At 52.6% G+C, this 21,011-nt stretch overlaps 1 protein-coding gene across 2 annotated transcripts in view; it reads left to right on the top strand.

Annotated features, from left to right (window-relative positions):
* Dpp6 (dipeptidyl peptidase like 6) overlaps positions 1 to 21,011 on the top strand; it is an 840,304-nt gene that overhangs the window by 237,904 nt on the left and 581,389 nt on the right. Inside the window, exon 1 of one of the 2 annotated variants that reach the window (XM_004628971.2) lies at positions 6,762 to 7,004. The exons of the other annotated variant lie outside the window; for it this stretch is intronic. Coding sequence (XP_004629028.1) covers positions 6,762 to 7,004 — 243 coding nt within the window. Of the gene's footprint in view, positions 1 to 6,761; positions 7,005 to 21,011 lie in introns of those variants that run through there. 2 annotated transcript variants of the gene reach the window in all.

Raw genomic sequence — 21,011 nt, 5'->3', positions numbered from 1 at the left:
ACACGACTAGAACACAGAAAGCCCCTGCCTCGGCGGGTTGAAAACGCTCCCCAGCACTCCTCCGGCGCCAACCCAGGCGTAGAGAAACGCGTTTGAGATCCAGAGGCTCCGAACAGTGTTTTTGCTAATAAAGCTCGCAGAGCTGTAGCTGTGACCAAACTGAGCAAGAAACTGAGAAAACCGCATCTATTCAAAAAAGGCACGATTGCCAGTCCGCTCACTTACAGCGTCAGCCTGACTCGCCCCGAGGCACGCTGACCGCCATCAGGGTGAATGTGAGTTCGTTCCCCAGCATTCAGGTGTTTATAGAACAAGTTCGTGCAAGGCTCACACTTAGCCTCCGTGTTAGGGCGCCATTTCTGGGGCAGGGATTGGGTTGGGCTCTAGGGCGTGGTGCAACAGTGCTCTGTGCAGCAGGCCATCCCCGACACGGGGAGCTGTGCCACACTCGTTCACCCCAAGACCCACTTTCCTCTACTCTGCGTTAGCTGGTCCCCACGAGGCTCAGAGGCAGCTCTGCCCTTCGCCCCTCGCTGTTACTGGACCCGCCGCAGGCTGGGGGGCTCCAGTGTGCTCCACGTGTGCAGTTTCCAAGGCCAGCCTGAAGTGGCAGCAGCCCCCCAGAGCCTGTTCTGGGACCACAGGTCCCAAACTGCAGAGGTTGATCAGGCTCGGCAGATGCCTGCAAAGCTTCTGCCTGTCTCGGATCCATGCATGCTTCACTGGCCAAAGGAAACGGCAAGATCAAGCTCAAAGTCAGTGCATTAGGTGGCGCAGTGGGGCGGGAATTCGCCACAGCATCCCAATCTATCATGGTTTAAATATGGAAATAGTGGCTGATCTTAAAGATGAATCCCAGGACCTAGAAGCTGTGCTTGGAAGAGGAAGCATGGGTTGTGCTCTGGCTGTGAGGAGGCTGTTCAGATGGCCTGTCGCACACGCATCACACCTCGGCATGCCTGTTGCACCCCCGTGGAGGGCCTTGTAGCCTTGCACACGCTCACCTGCCTTCATCTCTCTTGGATGTGGGCCATTTCCTAACTACTATGCTTTTTATTGACACAATTCTAAACAGAGCTTCACCTCAGGAATTGCCTCCATTCTGACAAGTTCTGACATGGGTTACGAGAGGGAAAGAAATTATTTTTTAAAGGGACTTTGAGATTCAGCGAAGGGCACACCCAGGGAGTAGCGGCTGCCCTGGCCCTACCCTGGCTTCCTCTGAGGTGACTTCTGCTCTGACTCAGAGGCATCTTGCCATCTCTGGTTGGTTAGAGGATGCTGTCCTCCTCATGCCTCCCAGCCATGGTACTGCTAAGAGAAGAGATGCCTGGCCCCGCGGGGGCTGGCTGTGGCCGGGTGAGGCCAGGGTGCTGGGCGTCTCTCTCCTGTTTCAGGCACGCGAGCCTTCTGGCTCAGGGTGAGACAACCAGACTCTCCGTCTCCCCTAGTCTTCATCCCAGTGCACGTTCCAGCTGACCGCCATGTCCCCTCCCTCCCTCCCTTTGCAAGTGTAACGGTTCCTCCAGGAGTCAGGCTGTCCACTTTCTGTGACATCTCCATTGGCCCTGCTTCAGAAAGCGGCAGGGCTGATGTGGGGCAGTGTTTGCCCTGAGGGGATCCAGGCGACGCGTGTGCGTGCTCTTCCATGCGCCCCGCCTCCGCCCCGCCCCTACTTCCTTCTGTCCAGAGAAGACGGCACCTGGCCACCTCCTTCCATTCCACTGTGGCTTCTGAGGCAGAGCCTGAGAACCGCATGGGGCGACCTGATGTGAAGGCTCTCAGGGGATGGCCCAAGCCCTGCCCTCCCTGTCCGTCACACTTTGTCCTGAGCTGGCAGGATGACCCAGGACATGGTCCTTCCCAGCGCTTGCCAGGGGGCACCTGAGAGAGCGGATGAAAGCCTGCTCTCCTTGCACATCACAGCCACTGCTCTGTCGCATAAAACATTAAAGCATCGAGCTGCAGAGGCTCATTACCTTCTCTTTAGCGCTGAAGGAAACATATACAGCTTGATTCACTGGACCCAAGCACGGGTGTGGCCTGAAGAAGGGTCGGGAGCTCTGGGGAAGCTCAAGTCAGGTCTCTGCTATCGTACAGTGCTAGATCGACAGATAAGGCCCCATGGATGCCGGTGCCAGGAAGATGGCTCAGCAGCATACGTGCCTGCCGGGCAAGTGCAAGGTCCACAGTTTGATTCCTGGTACCAGAAAAAAAAAAAAAAAAAAAAAGCTACCCTGAGAATGCAGTAATTATGTCCAGGGACCCCAGGCACAGACAGAGAGGCAGACCTTTCTAGACTCTGTGAAATGGACCGACTGGAGAGTTGGGGAGCACTGTAGCAGCTACTGACATAGCGGAAGTAGAAATACAAGTTTGTAAATAAAAGATTAAAAAAAGAAACCTGAAGGGCCAGGGAGATAGCTTGGCAGTCTAAGGACTGCCTACCTGGCAAGTACAAGGACCCGGGTTCGATCCCAGGCACCACATGCCGTGCCGGTCCCCGAACACCGGCTGCACCATGCCAGCCACCAAAATTGGGTGTGGTGGGGCACATCTGTAATCCCAGCATCAGGGAGGCTAAGACAGGAGGATCACTGTGAGTCGGAGCCACATAGCAAGACCCTGTATCAAATAAAGAAAAGAATTTAAAAAAGAAGAAGAAAATACAAATTTGTGCCTCTTCTAGGACAGGAAGTGATTTTTTGGATAATTTCCAAAGCAATGTTGGTAATAAGAAAAAAAAAAAAAAGCAAGATTTCATACGTATTTATAGAGCTGCAAGGCCGTTTTAGAGAAAAAAGTATATATTTATAGTCTACTGATATTGATCCAGAGAGAGAACGAGAATGAAAGGCAAGCAAGGGGGAGGGAAGAAAGGAAGCGGGGTGTGGGTGCAGAGAGAGGTGGGCTTCGGTCAGAAGCGGAGGAGAGCGGGGGTGGAGGAGAACCCGGATGCAGCGGGGTGGGATGCGGGGAGGGCCGACCGGGCGCGCGGGGCTGCCTAATGTACATGGCAAGGGCTTCAGCCTGGCGCTGACCTCCCAGTACCGGTGCTTGTGTGGGCCACGCGGGAGCAGCTAGGTGTGCGCGTGCCCTCACTGGTGTGCAAGAGCCAGCCAATCACACGACGGCAACCAGAAAGGCCATGGATGGGGCCTGTGGGGAGATTAAAGTTTCTGATTTTAGAGGAAGCCATGCTTTCTGGGCTGAAATAAATGTTTTCCTTTACAGCAGATTAATAACTAAGTATCGAGGTAAAAAGCTCAAACTTAGTTTCACAGATTAACTTTGTGTCTTGCAAAAAACCCAGAAGAGCAGTTGCTCGTGTGTGTGTGTGTGTGTGTGTGTGTGTGTGTGTATGGCCTGTGTGCACTGGACATTTCTTTTCAAAACTTTGTAAGAACGTCACATAACCCCATTTCTCATCTGTAGTCGTCTTGGAGAGCACAAGAACAAAACACTTCCGAGACCCGGTTTTCAGAGGAGAGAATGTGCTTTCTGTTTGTGCATTTTGCACTGTGCTTTCTGGACTTACCACAGACTTGTTTTGTTTCCTATTTACAAAAGGTCAAGGTGAGCTATCTAAAGGATAGCTGGTGCCGCTCATCGTGGGGAAGACTTTCCTTCGGCCTATGCCTACGTTGGCCCTTTAATTTCTCCAAACATCAGTGTGAGGAACAGAATCACATCTGAAACACGGCTCTACTCTCCTCCCTCACCACCCAGAAGAGGAGGAGCTCCTGCAGCATGCAGTTCTCTCAGAAATAAGAACACTGCTTGCCTAATAAAAGTCGTGTCTAAGCTGCTGAATCCACCATGCCTTTGCTATTTCTGTAATGCCCAGCTTGCGTGTAGACCGAAAACTCCTCCTTATTCTCAGTGTAAAAACGATTCCCCATCGTACTCTGCAGCATATTTACTTGATTTGTAAATTGGGTCCAGGAAAGAGAAGCACACTCACAGCTTCCTAGTCGAGCCAAGCAGGCGAGAAGCGTGGGTGGGCGGGCGTTGGGCTAAGCACCATGGAGGAATTAGTGAGGGCACTGGATGGTTCACAAAATAATTTCAAAAGCGTTTCCCACATCCAGCCCCAACATGCAACATGCAGGCATGCAGATCTGCCTCGGTGTGGTGGACACAGAACGCTGGAGGGCCAGGTGGGCCAAGGGCGTTTGGGCGCCTTCCCGATGAAGCGGTGCAGCTGGGCTGAAGCGCCAGGGCTTCTCGTGCTCCTCGGCTGGGCTTTAATTCCTTTTTGGTGCTCATATGTGAGTGTGTTTGAGGCAAGAATGAGATGGGACGCAAATGGATTGGCTTGCCGTTCTCTGAGGCCCTAACCGCCCACTCTGTATACGCAAATCAGAAGCCCAGAACCCGTAAAGATACCTGTGAGTGTTGTCACAGCTCCTGACACCCTTGGAGGGGGCTGTGCCCAGGCCCATCGGCCCATCCTCCCTCCCGGCGACAGCACTCTGCAAGGTGCAAGTGGCCTCGCTTGGGTTTGTTTCTGGGCCCTCCTCCAGGATCCCGCCCCTGCTCTACTGGGCCCTGCTCTCCAGCCCCCCTTCCCAATTTAGACTAGAAATCATTTCCATGTCTGAGTAACTTCATAAGGGTTTGAAACAATGATAAATGATCATTTCAGTACCTACAAACTCACTTGAGAAAATTTTCATAAGCAAAACACTACCTTTGTTATTCATTTGTTATTATTCCACTGATCATTAAAAGACTTGTTATTAATATGCCCGTATCTGCAAAGTACTGTGTATATAATTCCTGTTTCACATGGAATGTGGTAGTTTGGCACGGTGCTTCTTTTTCTGAGAGTTTGTGCAGCAGTATGCGTACATATGTCGTGCCTCCTAAGCACAACCCTGGTAGCATCGCTGTGCCAGGGGAGCGTGATAACCAGGTGAGCAGGAGGCCCGGGCACCCCCTGCACCCTCTCCGCAGCCACGCAACCGCGCAGCAGCACTGTGTGATGAAGCGTCAGCATCTTGCTGGAGCGGAGGACAGCTTGAGTTTTTCTTTTAAGGCTGCTAAGGAAAGAGTTTCCTCTATCAAAAGCGCAGCTGAGGTGGGCCACAGGGTCAAAAGCCAAGCTTTCTAGCTAAGTGGGGTGACTTTTAAAGTTTAGTCTTCCGATTGCTTCTGTAATTGTTGACTTGGCGCAGGCCAGGCCCACCTGCCAGACCTCTGTGGGCTTCCCATGCAGCGGTGATTTCGGGACAGGGTCACCCGTCACTGAGCCTGGTCAAGTGTGATGCCCAGGGAGACTGGGGAGTCCTCAGCCTGCCCACCCTTCCCTGGATGCCTTGCCTATGATTTTGAAAACAAACCTGGGGAACGGGAAAGGGCAGGGAGCATCTCGAGTCTGGGGAGCACGGACAGGGCGCTCAAGGGTACCTGAGACCCGGCCCTCCAGAAAATCAAGAGCATCCACAGGGCTGAAGCCAGGAAAGGGGCCGGACTCTCGGCCGAACGGGGAACCACAGTTACGCCTCTTTCCACACGGGGGCGCTGAAGCACGTTTTACTGCAGCAAAATGAGTTCATGCGAACCCCTGGATGGTGCACAACATTTGGGGTCACCCTGCCTCTATGGTTTCCTCCGGGGCGGGGCCGGGAACGGGGAGCAGGCTGAGCAAAACGGGAAAGTTGTGGGCAACCCGGCGACCCCGCCGCTCCTGGCGTTTGTAGGAAGGGAATGGAGTTGGCCCGGCTCAGTGGAGCGGAGGGCGCGCTTGGCGGGTTCTCGGGAAGCTCCCGCGGGACCCGAGGTGGCCCTTCCTTCCCCTCTCGTGGGCAGGGGGTGGAGGGGGTGGAGGAAAACCGTCCAGGCTGGCTTTGGGGCGGACAGATTGGCGCCCCCAAACCCTGCCTCCGAGCCCCTCCCCGATTCGGGCCGCCTACCTCCCGCTCCAAGCCCGGGCTCCTGGCGCCCAGGTGCGCGCTCTCTGGCCGCAGGGGGCTCAGCTGTCGCGGTTCCAAGTTGGGCAGGAAACGCCAGAAGAGCGACGCGAGGGGGCGCGCTCGGGGGCTCGGGGTGCTCTGGGCGCCCCGCACATTGTCGTCGGTCCCTCTGCTCACGCTCGGCGGTGACCTCGGCTGGGACCTGGCGCCCAGCCCCTCGCTGCTCCCGGCTCCCGGCGGCCCGGGCACCTCCTGCGCCTCTCCACAGCCCGGACTCTCGCGTCCCCTCGGCCCCCCCAGGTCCCCGAGCCAAGCCCCCCAGGTTCCCAGGGCCGCCGGGCGCCATTGCCCGGCCGGGCTGCGGAGGGCGAAGGAGGAGCTGGGCTGGGCGGGGGCCGCGAGGCGCCTGGACGCGGGCTCTGGGTGGTGCCAAGGACGGGCCTGGCTTCCTCTCCCTCCGTCGTCTGTTTCCCGGTCCCTTCGATCGCTTTGATTAGGCCGTGCGTGGCTGTGGCAAGAGGTTAAAAAAAATAAAAAGCAGTGGAGAGAAAGCGCACACGCGGCGGCCGGGCTCGCGGAGCCGCGCGAGGGGGCGCAGGAGGCTGAGCCGGGCGGCGGCGGCGCCTTCAGAGCGGCGCGGAGCAGCGGCCGCCGCAGGCTCGCCTTTCTTCTGCCGCCTCTCCCGCCCGCCGCCTCCTTTTGGCTTTTTCTTTTTCTTGCCTTTTTTTTTTTTTCTTCTCCTGGAGGGGGTGGGGCGCGGGCACCCGAGAGACAGCGGAGACGGCTCCATATTCCGAGCGCCCCAGAGCGAAGCTTCCCGGGCACCGGCGAGCGCGCGGCCCGATGGCCTCGCTGTACCAGCGCTTCACCGGCAAGATCAACACGTCGCGCTCCTTCCCCGCGCCGCCGCCCGAGGCCAGCCACCTCCTGGGCGGCCAAGGCCCGGACGACGACGGCGGTGGCGGCGCGACCAAGCCCCTCGGCCCGCAGGCTCCGGCAGCGGCTGCCCGGGAGCGCGGCGGCGGGGGCGCGGGCGGCCGGCCCCGGTTCCAGTACCAGGCGCGGAGCGACGGGGACGAGGAGGACGTAAGCGCACCGCGGCGGCGGGCTGCTGGTGGCGGGCGCGGGGACTGGGTCCGCGGCGTCACCTCCCCTGCTCCCTTCCCCCGCTCGGGGCTCGCCGCGTAGCTCTGAGTGCTTGGTCGCGGTCGCCCGCCATCCGGAGCGGGTCTAACCGCCTCCGAGGGGCCAAGAGTTGGTGGCCCATGCGAGCCCCGTTTTGGAGCTGCGTGTGCTGGGGTGTACTAGGCACTTGGACTCCCCGGATTCGCTAATGTCTGCTTCTAACGCAGGCTGCTGTGGGTCCGAAGAGGGAATTGGATCTGCCTGCGCTTGCGAGTTGGCTTGTTGTTTTTCAAAAAGAAAAAAAAAAAAATGCATTGCCCTGCTTAAGACCTAGACACCACGTCCCCTCCTGCCACCTGGCACTGCATTCTATCCAGGCATCCCCTCCACCTCTCCACTGTGCCCTGATAAAAATGCCACCAAACACGTTCTCCTCCAGTAGTGGTGGCAGTGACCTTTTCTGGAACAATATCTAAAAGTACCAACTGGGGCCACATGTCCTTCCTACCGAGGACCAGCACAGTTGTGCTGTGGACACCAGGTGGTGCCCAGCCTCCACTCCCACCCTTGGGCCAACAACTCTTCGCAGACTGCCTGCTGCCCTCAAAACTTCGCCTGGAGTAGAGCTCTACTCTTCTCCTGGCAGCCTGGGTTTCCAAGGTTGGATTTGCATATTCCCCTAGTAAGCCAGGACTCCTGCCAGGGGCCTGAGTCCCTTCCAGAGGTTGAGAGTTCAGGCCAAGCAAGAGACAAAACTTGTTTTTCTTTGGGACTTTCTGTTCTCAGGGCAGAGAGACAGGTCACAGAGTAGCTCGCAGACAGGTTGGGCCGGCCTGGACTCCAGCAGCGTGGGCTGGGTTAGAGGAGCCCCTTCCTGCGCCTTTGAGCAGCCTCCCTCTTGCCTTCCGTGAGCAGTTGTGTGGCCTTAGAGTCCCTGAACCAGCCTCCTGGCTGTCTGGCGCTCCCAAAGGAGGCAGTGGGGCTGCCTGCACCAAGCAGGAGGCTGGGGCCATTACATGGGGCTCTTCTTGGGTCACGCTGCCCCAGTATTGGCATGTCTTTGTGCAAGAGTTGTGTTTGTGTAGAGAGTGGGTGTTTCCACAGAGACAATCCTCTATCTCCAGGTCCTGCAAAGCCAGCGAGGTTCTGCTGTTACTGGTAGTAGTTCCTGTTTTGTTTTGTGACAGATATGGTGGAACAGGACGGAGGTGGGACTTTGTGGGAGGTGTGCTTTGCACACTTAGGCACACAAACGGGCTTGCACGAGATGTTTAGTTCTGACTTGGATCGTTTGCAGGGTCCCTTGGTTAGTTAGACACCGAAGAGACGTCACTCACTCCAGGGAGCCTGGTCCCAAGGGAACTGCCTGCCTCAGACATCCGGTCCAAGGAAGGAGGGTTCCGTGTGGGAGGATGGAGCAGGCTTGGGGACTGTGCCACTACTGGGGGTCTGGGAGAGGACGGTGGAGCTGCAGTGCAGACAGCAAGTTGCGTGTCTTGCCTGAAATCTGACTTAAAGGGATGGAACTGAGGACGTTTCCACTGAGAACAATGGAATTTCCCCTCAGCAGGCTCTAGGTGTCGCCAGGAGACAGGAGAGGCCTAAGCCGGTCTGGAGCCTTGCTTCTTTTAAAAATCTTAGCTTGGGTCATCATGTCATGTGTTTACTTCTTTTCATTTTCACATGGGTCTAGAGCTGCTTCTCAGAGGAGCGAAAGTGTTGCAGTGGAGAGCAGGCCAGGGATTGGCAAGCGCAGATAATCTCCACTGGTAGAGCTCTGAACAGTAAGTAGCTGGAATTTAGATTAAGCCCTGACAGTAGTGTTTGTTTCCTGGAAAATAGAGAGCTGCATCTGTGTGTGTGTGTGTCTGCGCACATGCATGCACACGTGTGGATGTGGTGTATGTAAGCATAGTATACTGTGATGTGTGCAGACTTCCACCATCTATACATGTATGTGTGGTGATAATCTGCACATTTACAAAATAACGGTTTTCTACAACGCAGCAGACAGGTACGATTGGCCAGTCAGGATGGACACCCTGAGGGCTGTAGATCGTGGGGTTATAATGTGGATGCAATTCATGATAAGTAAGATTTTAGCTATTTTGTCACAAAAAACAAAAACAGCTGAATGAGGCTATGAATATATGCATTTGCTTCTCTCTGATAACTTTTACACTATCACATTGCATGCCTCCAGTGGACACAGTAGGAGACAAGGAAGTTTAAAATGTCTACTTAAACTAGTGATGCAAGGCTAACTGCAGCATCAGGTAAATATTTGAAGTACTTTTCTTGGAAAGTTCTTCAAAACTGGGGAAGTAATAGCCAAAATTTTAGTGCAAGTGATATGTACACATTGAACACACCACCATACTTCCAAGAGCAAATGTTCTGATCTGCTTAATAGATACACTTGAAGACAGACAGCGAACTTCAAAACTACTTTGTAGATATTGGGCCTTGTGAAGATCAAAGAATCTCAAGTAATCATTTTCCAGTGCAAATTTAAAACTAAATATATGTGATTAGGAACAATTTCGTATCATGTATGCAAGTTGGAATTGCTGATATCTTGGCAGCAAAAAGTGGACATTTCTGGTTGGGAAGCTCAGCCCTTGGGCAGGAGCTCTCCGTTGTGCTGAAGGCCTCTTGCCCGGGTTCTGGAGAAATCTTGATCCGAGCAGTCCTGATCCCAAGGCTAGAGGCTGTGTTGCTCTTCTGTGTCCTATCAGTCAGGGCAAGCAGTGCCAACACATGGAAACAGCCTCCTCACCTTGGTACTGGGTTGATGAGAGGCATCATAGCACCGCGACCGGCCAGGTCTTCTACATGTTGCCTTTCAACCCAGAGAGGGACAACGGGAATGTAATTCTTCGTGTCTGCACTTGTGTGCGCAGACATGCGTGTGGAAGGCTGAAAATGAGTAATTTCTCTGCGAACTGAATTTAAGGTAATCACTAAGGCTCACACAATGAGATGTAAGCAAGTCTGCTCAGATAAACCCTATGCAGTTGAAAATTTGGCCAGGAAATATTAACACGTGTTGTATAAAACACACACACTGCAGTTTTCAGAAAGGGACCTTTGGCCAGGGTGGCTTCCCAGGGCAGCTTACCTGGGTAGATCTTATATATCTTTGATTTATAAAGTTATTTGCTTGGGCAACTCCTCTGAGGAATCAACAGTCATTTTATTTAAAACTCCTTGGTTTAAAAATAAGTTGAGTCTTGAAGAACACATGACTTGAAATGACTTTCAATAGCATTGAGTAGCTTCCTGTTGAAATGAACTGTGACTGGCTTCCCAAACTTTCTTATTCTCCCACTCAAATTGGTAATTTCTAGAAAGGCTTGTAAGACTTGTGTCCTTCCAGAGAAGTAGTTTTGCTGAGGTCACATAGTGTCCCCTTTTAATTTTTTGTGACAAGTTGTTTCCTATCTATACAAGGGGCTAAGAATGGCAACAGCCTTTTAAAATACCAAAGTGACCAAAATGGGGATGGAATGACAAATTACTGCCCATGGTTTCTCTCAGTGTGGCAGGGCCTATTTTTTCACTTGTATGTCTTTGGCCATCTTCTTTTTCTCTGCCTCTACTGCCCATTACTATTATGTCCATGTCCTTTCAATATGTCCTTGGGATTTGTCAATTTCATGATTGATTCCTTGTCTGAACAAGTATTGTTATATGCTGTGTGCTTCTACCATCTCTGGTTGAAGTGTTCTTAATTGAAATTCACTTTATTAGAGAAAAGAATGAGCCTCTCAGCTGTTGTCTGGTCCCAGGACCCTCACTGTGGGGCCCTGGCGCGCTCGCCTCCAGAGCGGCAGTGGGCAGCCCAGGTCGCCTTGGGGCCTTCACTGAAGATGTATGCAGCGCTTCTGTTTCACTCACCCTTTCTTTAGCATCGCCTGCAGTGCAGGTGCCAGGCAGGTGCCCGATGCGTGTGTGCTGCTGCTGTTGCTAGTAATATGGCTCCTTAATCGCTCCTGCCCCACCAGCTCTTCGTGCTCTCCCTGCGGGCAGACCAAAGACCGTCTTCTCTGGTCCCCCTCCCAGCCCTTCATGCTTCCTTCTTTTGTTTCATAACTGATGAAGCAAAAGGCCTGCTCCTCACCCCCATGGTGCGCTTCGCAGCCCTTCCTTCCTGGTCTGTCATGGACACAGGCTCATACCCTCTCCCCTCTTCACCAGTGTCCACCATGTCTGATATCTCTGTCACCTTGATGTCATTGTAGCTTTTGCTCTCAGGGACCACTACCAAACCCTAAAACTTTTATATCTCACATCTTTTCATGATGCTACATGAATTCAGGGCCTGAATCTTTCATTCTTTGAAGTCAGCCTTTCAAGTCTTTGGCAAATCATTCCCTTCCCCTATCCTTTAATATTTTGTTCTCCAGTATTTTATTCTTCCCTTTTCATACTTCCTTTGTAGGATGGACTCTCTCTCTGTGCCCAAAGGGAACCCAGTATGTTCAGCAGCTTCTATGTTAGAAGCTTTATTACACTGATATATTTAACATTTTTCTGAAGATAATTTGCTTTCATATTGTACGGAATTGGGGAATTCTAGAATTGCAAAGACTGCAGGAATGGCTTTTCCAAGCTTTTGAACTATGTCAGGCAACCTACTAAATCATTTTTGTGATGGTCATAAAATATCCACATGGAATGCATCACTAGCTTTGTCACTCCCCCCCCCCTTTTTTTTTATCTGCAGGTCAAAGTAAGATTTCAGTTTGATTCTCTTGTTTCTACTACTCTTACTCTCACGTTTCCCTCTTCTAGTGCCACATACAGCGCTTGCATTCACGTCCAGCCAGTTCTGAGCCTTGGTTTCCTTCCTAGAGTTATTACCCTAGATAAGCATCAGCCCCAGCACTGACATTCAGCGATGTCCCAATAACACTAGATCATTGTCTCCACTGGAGACAATAGTTTAGTATGTGAAAAGTTTAGACTCTTTTCCTCCAGAACATATTTGACACCTAAAACCTCCTCCTGGTGAATGCTTAGGTAGAGTAAGTAACCTCTTCTCTTTGTAAATATAGCTCTATGTCAATAAAGAATTTGTTGATGTCTATTGTATCTATTGCAAAACTATACAAAACTCTGCTTTGGCAGCTCAACTCCGAGAATGTCACCACAATTGGGAAGGTGGCCCTGTGACAATAAAGCAGCCTCTGGTGCCCACGGGGAAGCACAGAAGTTCCTTACCTCTGCACTGCACCTGGGATTTGTGAAGCACAGCTCCAGGCTCCCTGCTTCATTTCATCTCCTTTGTTACCTCTATCAGGGAGGGACGGAGTCACAAGGACCTAGACTTTCAGCTTGGAAAATTAGTAGAGTAAGGCTGCTTGGCCTTCGATTGGGCAGGCCGCATGTCAGCTGTGAACTGTGGCAAATGAGCCTCAGTGTGTTAGCAAGGCTTTGCTTTCCCCAGTTGGCAAAATGCATGTTTGTGACAACGCACATCATGTGTTCCCAGGGGATGCGAGCTCTGCGCTGGCAGGGTAGGTGGGCAGCAGGGGCAGCTTTCCAAGCATGGGTTTCATGCTGCTGCTGGTGCCTGCATTTCCAGAAATTTCCTTGTGCTTTGTACCTATAGTTGCATAGTAGCAAAGTAGCATCATATTATGCTTTTGACAACAGAGTCAGTTTATTTCATCACATAAGATTAAAAATCTGTTACCTCTAAGTGGACAAAAATTTTTCTACACGTTGGCTTGGATATTTTCTTTCTTCATAAAATAGACTTTTTGAAATTTTCTTACCCAAAGGTTTTTAATCCTTTTGAGTCAGAATGATTAATGAGTTTAATTTTTGTGAGCACCTGGCAGGAGTTGCTGAGTAAGATGTACGTGCTGATTGTCCAAGTCCCTGATCCTTTTAATTACTCTGATGATAACAATGCATTAATCACACGCATGAGAAACACTTCTTTGCACTGGCCAGTATTGATCCTCTCATGAAGCATTGGTGATAAAAATAATCACCGTAATCCTTTCAAAATTAAATTCTGGTTCAATAAATATAGCATTAAGGGCATTTTGAGGCCCCACATGCCACCTTGTGATTTGGGTCCATTTCAAGCACGTTGGTTTGATTTGATCAACACACAAAAATATATCCAGCCTTTCCCACCATCAACACTGAGCTCATTTGTCTTTAGCACGGTCTGGCATTCGGAGCTTATTCTAAGGAGAGCATTTTAAGAATTGATGACAGAGAGTTTGACATCTGAGAAGACTACGAGTAATTGTCGGATGATGTCACGAAACTCCTTCCTGTTTTCTGGATGCTCTGCTCATTTCAGCACGTGTTACTGGCCTGTAATCGAGTTGGGAAGTGGCTTCATTACATCACAGAGCTTAAACAAATATTCAGGCTTACATAACAGTGTTAAAGCTTATGGTTCTGAATGGATGCAACACTTGGCAAAGGAGGGGACCCCCACAAATTTGCCACAGTGATAGAAACATTTGCAGACTTGGCTTCTATACTAGTTGTGTTACTTTTCCCAGAATGCATTACTTTCTGTGTATGTCAGCAGCATCTATGTCTATTTGAAGCCGAGGAAATGATTTGCCCCATGATGGTGAGCACACACGTGCGCGCGCGCGCACACACACACACACACACACACATACATACATTCTGGAGGAAACCTAGAAGCCCACAAGTCCTGTGAGGCCCCGAAGATGTCTTCTAGGAGTGTAGGCCACTGACGCAGGTTGAGCACATGCAACCTGGTAGAATGTGGAGCAGGCAGTGAAAAGGAATCTGGCAAGGAGAACTTTGGGGGACACAAGAGAGGGAAACCCCGTATCTGCACATAGAGAGTTTCGCAGGTGCTGTGGCCATCTTTATCTTAAAACAAAAATAGCAACTTACTGTCAGCCACATGGAGGTACACAAACAGGAAGACCTTTGGAGCTCATTAAAATCATGCTGGCAATGAACCCAGTGGGGACACACACGCACACGCACACACACACACACACACACACACACACACACGAATATTTCAATTCAAAAAAAGCTTAGGGATATTCCAGATCTTCAAAGTCACTGTAAAAAAAAATCAATTTTTAATTTTCAGCAGTGGTCAGATTTCACTTTGACATCAGCTTTTGCCTTAGATAATTTGGGTCAATTTTAACATAATGCTTACATTTTAAGAAGAAAAATGCAATGGAGGATATAAGCATCTGCTTCAATTTGGAATTGAAGAAAGCCATCGATTTTTTTTTTTTTTTTTTTTTTTGTCTGCTGCTGCTCATTATTGTGTGAAGGTTTATTTTAAAGATAGAACCAAGAGAATTAACACAGCCACTCTTCTACATCACGGCTTCTTTGTTATTTACCCATTGTGTGTTTATCTAGCCTTATATCGCCACCGTATGTCGTTTTCTCCAAAATATTTACTTTATTGGAGCCGCATTCAAAGGCTAAGTAGTCAATGCAAAAACCCGACCTAATATTTTAACACTTGAGAGTGATGAAGCTGTGGAAGTCTTGAGAGGTAGACTCGCATCTGGGAGCACCCGCGGAGTTTGGGGCACTGACGGCCGCTCAGGAAGGGACTGTGTTCCTGCATAGATAGTGGAGGTGCGGCTCCGCCTCGGGCTTAGCTCCCTGCTTGTGTCGTGAATTCCCTGCTTCCCTGGTCTCCCAGGAAGGGACACAGAGGGAGCCAGGGTCGCCGGCCTCTTCCCTATTCCCTACTCTGCATGCAGAGCCCTGCGCTCTCTTACAGCCTTTCTTCTCTGGAATATTGCTGGGGGGATGCCGTCTTCCTCGGCCCCTTGGGCCTGCTCACACAGGGCCTTGCGCTCTCTCAGGGCCTCAGCAGCTCCTCCTCACACTCCTCTTCTCCATTCTGCTTGCTAAGCGCGGCCCCCAGCAGCCACATCTGAGCAGCACGTGTTGCTGCGGACTGCGGAGTGCATGCACGCCCGTCCCTGGCGGTGCGTGCCCAGTGTCCTCACAGCCGGTGCCCGCAGCCAGCTCCAGCAAGGCTTCTCTCGGAGCTAGTGGGTGGCCCAAGAGGAGAGTCAAGTTTGGTTCAGGTTTTTCCACACTTGAATTCAGGCTCGGGGTCTGGAGAGGGCGGGCTTCTCCTGCAGGTCTGGAGATGTAGACGTGCCGGGGTCTGTGGGCACCTGGGAGGGTTGTGCTTCCCTGCCCACTGGCAGTTGGATGTGGGGGGGGGGAGGAGAGGGCGTCGCCCCTCTGCGTGGAGGGTTGAGCCAACCGCAGGACAGCATAGCACGGTCCTGCGAGCAAGCAGGTGTGGGCTCAGCTTGTAAGTCCCAGAGACGCAGGAAGACTCGCGTTGGCGTGCACGGTCGCCCTTCCTCTCCTCTCAGGGCTGGGATGACATCATCACTGTGGTCTCTGCAGAAGGTCTCAGGGCAGGAGGCTGACGGGGACTGGAACAGCAGAGGGCACGGGGGGGCTCCTGGTATGGAGAAAGCCCAAGTCCCGCTCCGCGTCCATTGCGCACGCTGCACTGCTCAGCTTTGTGAGGATTCGGGAGGCGCTGTTAGCAGTTGGGAAGCCTGAGGTCACAAGTCTTCGTTCAGATGGTAGGAACTGCCTGCAGCAGCCCTCAGCCTCCGTGTGGTTAGTATCCTGGCCCACCCGTTTCTCCTCCTTTTTGAGGTGGGGGAAGGGCACCCTGGATTTACATCCCTTTTTCCAAATTTTTGGATCAATCAAGTGGACAGGAAATTTAGCCCCTGATTTTTCCCATAAAACCTGGTTGTCTGGGAAGAAGAGAGAGTGCAGGCAGGCAGGGGCCCTGTTTCTATAGCAACAGAGCTGCTCTGCCAGTGGACCTCATGGAGTCTCAGCACCCACAGTCCTCAGTGCTGTTGCTCAGAAGTCAGAGGTCACCTGATGGTGAAGGGTTTGTCCCCGCAGGCACAAGAGAGCTCCTGTGCCTGCCCCAGTACTGCCCTGCACTGCCACTCAGCGCTGGCTCAGCGCTCGGCGCTGCCGGGAAGCTGTCTTGATGTCACAGGCTTTTTGCTCCTGGGGCGAATCACAGTGTCCTGGGGCAGGGGAGCCCCCACTGTCACTTCTGGCCCTCCGTGTCTGCACCCCACTGTCAGATACCTGCACCTTACTTCCCTACTTCAATGAGCAAACTTTTCCCGTCGCTGTCCAGGATGTATGTACTTCTCACCGAAACCCAGCGCACAGTTCACTTACGGGGCTCTGCCCTCACCAGGGACACTTCCTCCAGGGTGTCCACACTGCAAATGTACTACTCTGCCCAGCAGAACTGTGTGAGGCCACCTTACTTCCGAACAAAAGCTGGAGCTCCTCCAGTGGCCAAGAGGTGGGGCGTGGTCTGTCCCCTGCTCACATGGGGTCCAGCTCGCTCTCACCTGTGTTCACCTATAGGCCTCCAGCAGGGACCTCCACACCTGCACCCACCTGGCTGGCTGCAAGGTCACCTTCTGCATGGAGTCTGCCCCTCCCTCTCTACCTAAAGGGCAGCTCCCCTGCCCCTCATGCCAGTGCTGTGCTGCCTGACTCCTATCTCACGTGGCACGCGTGGCCTTCTGGCACACTGTGTAGTGTACCTCACGACTGTTTTGCCGTGCCCTTTCTGAGGTGAACCAAGTGAAAGGATCTCTGCCTGTTTGTGACTTGGCCAAAGTGGGAAGGACCTGCTCCTCGCCTGGGGGTTGAATGAGTGAGCCAACGGGACCCTCCTGGAACTGGTCACTGAGTCAACCCAGTTTGGTTGATCCTGCTCCCAAAGAGTCCTGGAAATGGGAAGAGTCCTACCGTGAACTTTTTCTTTTGTTTGTAGCTGCTTCTGAGCATCTACAGATATTTTTCAGAGTTTCACTGTTTGCTTCTGCAGTGCGGAAAATGAAGAGTACAGTTGAACAGACAAGGAGTTATTAGGAAAACAATTTGTTCTTGTTGGATGTGCTTAAAAAGACAGTATTTAACCTATTTTAATAGTTTGGATTGTCTCATTATACTTCTTTGCTGAGTTAAAAAGTATAGGTTAAATTACAATAGTATGTGTTGGAATGTTTTGTTGGCTTTTTCTGTGCTTATCAGAGAAATGAAGTAGTAGAAAAGGAAACGCAGGGAAGAAAATGTGAACTGCTGAGAAAGATTTCTGTAAAGATGATGCAGTGAGATGGTTTTGACCAGAATGGTGCATCATCTCATTCTCAGTTGGAAGGAAAGACCGCCACTTCTATGGCGGTGTGAGCCTTCCTTTATCTGGCAAGTAGGAAGGCAAATCAGGGGCCGTCTCATAGAGGAAGCTGAAGTTTCCAGAGCCGCAGAAAAGAGATGCTCCTGGATTCTGTCATGTCTTCGAGACGGTCTGAGGCTCCCCAGCTGTCTGCATTGCCCATTTCTGCACTAATACAATCAGAGCCGTCTGGCATGCAGGGAGCTGATCTGCCTTCGCCTGGGCCTGCACAGTGTCCTGGGCGTGACCGCTGTGGCCAGGCTCCAGGGGGGCTGCTGTCACGCTCTTGGGGCTGGAGTCTCTGGAAACTGAATATGAAGACCGAGACCTGCAGGTCTGGTTTCCATTGCTAGAGAGCATGCCACTGCAGCTGGGTGCCTTGGTGTCCACACCCAACCGGAGGACAGCCAAGCCTTCTGTGTGACCTTGGAGCATCTCTAGCAGGCTGTGCTGGCTGCATCTGCCACCGAAAGACACTCTCGAGAGCAGGTGTGATGCCGGAATGATACAGTGGCACCAAAGTGTTTATATGGCCGGGGAGATGTCTCAGTAGAATAAGCACTTGCCTGGCAAGCGCAAGGTCCTGAGTTCAATCCCTGGTACCTCAAAAAAAAAAAAAAAAGAAAGAAAAAGAAGAAGAAAAACCAAAATGTTTACATTAGGCAAAAGTAATGAGGCAGACACATGGCCTCAGGCTGTCCATTTGCTGACCCCTAGTTCAGTGGCCCAAGGGCCTCGGAACCCTGAAATCAAATGACTTCTACAAATACTTTTTTTGCTGTCAGCACAAGAAGGCTAGGAAAGTCCTTGGTGTGCCAAGATATCAAGGGTGGAGCCGCCAGTTCAAGTCTGGGAACAGAGTGGCCAAGGTGCATCTAGGAAGCCACTGCTCGGTGGCCAGGGGTTCAGGGCCACCCATGTACCTGAGAGGGCCTGCAGGCCCCTTGGCACCCGGAGAGCTGCTGGCCCCTGGCAGAGCTGCCCAGGACGTGACTGTCCTGGCCCCATGGTCCGCTGTCCCTGCTTCTGTCTCCGACGAGCCCAGCAGGACGTGATGTTGGCTGGAAGTGGCCGTCCTGGTGCAGGGTCTGGGTCAGCTCGGCTGCTTCCCTCAGCCTTGGCTCATGAACAGGGTTGGGGGGGATATCTCCGAGGTGTGGGAGCCACAGAGAAAGAAGGAGGGCAGGGGCCTTGGGCGCAGGGCCTAAGGGGGAAGCCTCAGAATGGAGGGCTCAGCTCAGCTCGCAAACTGGGGTGCGGGAGAGTGTGGGGGATCAGTGTGATCGCGTCACCCACATTTGTCCCGCAGCAGCAGGGAAGGCCCTGTGTGCTCCTGTGAGGCTGGGCCTGCTCACGGCCGTGCACGTCACAGAGGCTGGCTCCAGCTGTCTCTGGTGGCCCGATGCTAGCTCACGCTGGGAGTCCTAACATCCAAACCGTGCTCCTCAGGGGGGTGCCGTTCCCTGGGGGAGCCCTGTGGGGGAGGAAGGAGGCAGAGGTGAGGGAAGGTTAGCTCCCCGGAAGCAACTGTGCTTTTTAAATATTTTACTTGTATATACAATTTCAAATGCAGAAAGAATTTTGGCATTAAATGAGCTCTGTTGGAGTAACAACCAAATTATTCAATAAACTCACAGATATCCAGCAGGGCTGTGTAATGAGATGCTCTTGTTACAGTTTATAAAAGCACTGCACATAGAACTCAATCAAGCCTGTACCTAATACCATTATTACTGGAAGCAGGGCCGGGCCATTCTATGGTGCCTGATGCAAAGGGACTCCCAAGCAGTCCCCGTGGGAGGACGGAGGGGACGGCACAGGGGCCAGGCGGCCCTTACGAGGCACAGACCCCCCGAGCCGGGATGCTGGCTGTTTGCTGACTACTAGTTGTCTCACCTGAACATGCTCCTCAGTAAAGTAGGGAAAATCGCCCTCACTGGTCAGTCACGAAGGCTGAGCAGGTGTGTGGTGCGGGACACAGCTGGCACTTGCGTGCCAGGCATTAACATGGTACTGGCTTGTGATCCACTTAGCCAGGCCCAAGTTCTGTGAGGCAGGGTGGCAAACAGGTCAGCTGTGGGTTAGGGCTGGGAATCCAGGAGAGGAAAAGAGGGCACCAGCGTGCAGCGGCCACCAGAGTACTGATGATCTGGCCCCAGTTTCACTAATTTATAATTCAGCTGCAATCCTGACCCAGGGGTGACCATATGGTTCGCTCACAGGAAGGGTGGGCAGCTGGCTTCAGGGCGCCCTTGCCGGTTCCAATCAAGGTCACCTTGGGCCTGGCTCTGGGCCTGGGACCACCAGCTCATGCCACCAAGGAAGCCCGTGCAGCGCAGCAGGCCAAGTGTCCATGTGCACCTTTGAGTCCACATGCTGAGCTGCTCAGCCCTGTGCGCTGGTGTTTGGAGGGCATCAGGTCAGGATCAGGGCGGGGCCCTCCTGGGCGGGGGGGTTAGTGCCCGGTGAGAGGCAGGAGAGCTCCCAGCTCTTGCCGCCGTGGGGCATATATCTAGAGCTCAGCAGTCCTCAGCCAGGCAGAGGCCTGCCAGAGCTGCCTGTGCTGGCCTGGCCTTGGGCTCCTCCTCCCGGAACTGAGAGGTCAGTTTCGCTCCTCCCGGAGCCACCTGCTCTGGGGTACTTTGTTTATAGCAACCAGAGCTGAGACTCGGAGGTTTGCATCCTGCAGAACACCGGCTGCCCATGGCCAGTCCACTGACTCCCCGTAGCCCTGTGCATCCAAATTAGGCCAGAGAGGGGCTGCAGAGAGCTGTCCCTTCTCGTGAGTCATTCTTATGACCAAGAATGTGAGATTTCATACATGGTCTGTGCTCAGTAAACAGCTTCACCCCAGCCATGGTCAGGACAGGGCCAGCACTGAGGGGTCACTGCGGATGTGGACGAAGCTCACTGTGGACTGTGGCTGGGCCTCGTTCCCGTGGGCCGCCCCACCGCCTCAGCCCAGCTCCTCTTGGCCCATGAAGACAGTAGGTTACAAAAGCACCCGACTATAAATAAAAATCCAGAACCACTTTTCCTAAACTCCACTTTAACACACCCCTCAGCTTGCTTCTCCACTGGCAACCATGTCCGCCTGTTTTCATTTCGCTCAACACTTTCTCAAAAGTCTCTTCCTGTAGAACCAGAGCCCACCAAGGACTCAGGCCTCAGGCCCCTCCGGGGCTGCGTGGAGTCTGCACTGGAGCAGCACGGAGGGCCCCACAGGTTGCGGGTCTGCAGGTCACACAGAGCCATCCATGCACTGCCAGATCAGGGGCCAGGGCCCCCCGCTCTCCTGCTCTTAGACAGGCCAGATCCAGGACTGCCCTCACATGAGCACACCACTCACAGCACACACACAAAGACACACTACACACACCAACACAGACACACAGCACACACAGACAGCACAGATAAGGCATAAGCACCATACAGGCACCACACATTAAACACACCACACACACACCACACACAGACACACATAGATACAATACTGCACACTACTGCGTATACACGCAAGATACCACACGCCTATGTCACACATAGACACGTGCATCATACACTGAAACATACACAAAGATACCCTACAAAACCTACACATGGCACCCACAGACACTACACAACCCAACACACACTGTGTCTGACCACACCACACACAGCATACACCATACCTGACACACACAGACACACCCTGCATTCTCATAGACCACACATGCCCCACATACACA

Source organism: Octodon degus, unplaced genomic scaffold (assembly GCF_000260255.1).
Source record: "Octodon degus isolate 3935 unplaced genomic scaffold, OctDeg1.0 scaffold00027, whole genome shotgun sequence".
NCBI classification, from domain to species: Eukaryota; Metazoa; Chordata; class Mammalia; order Rodentia; family Octodontidae; genus Octodon; species Octodon degus.
This window is presented reverse-complemented; position numbering and strand designations above follow the sequence as displayed.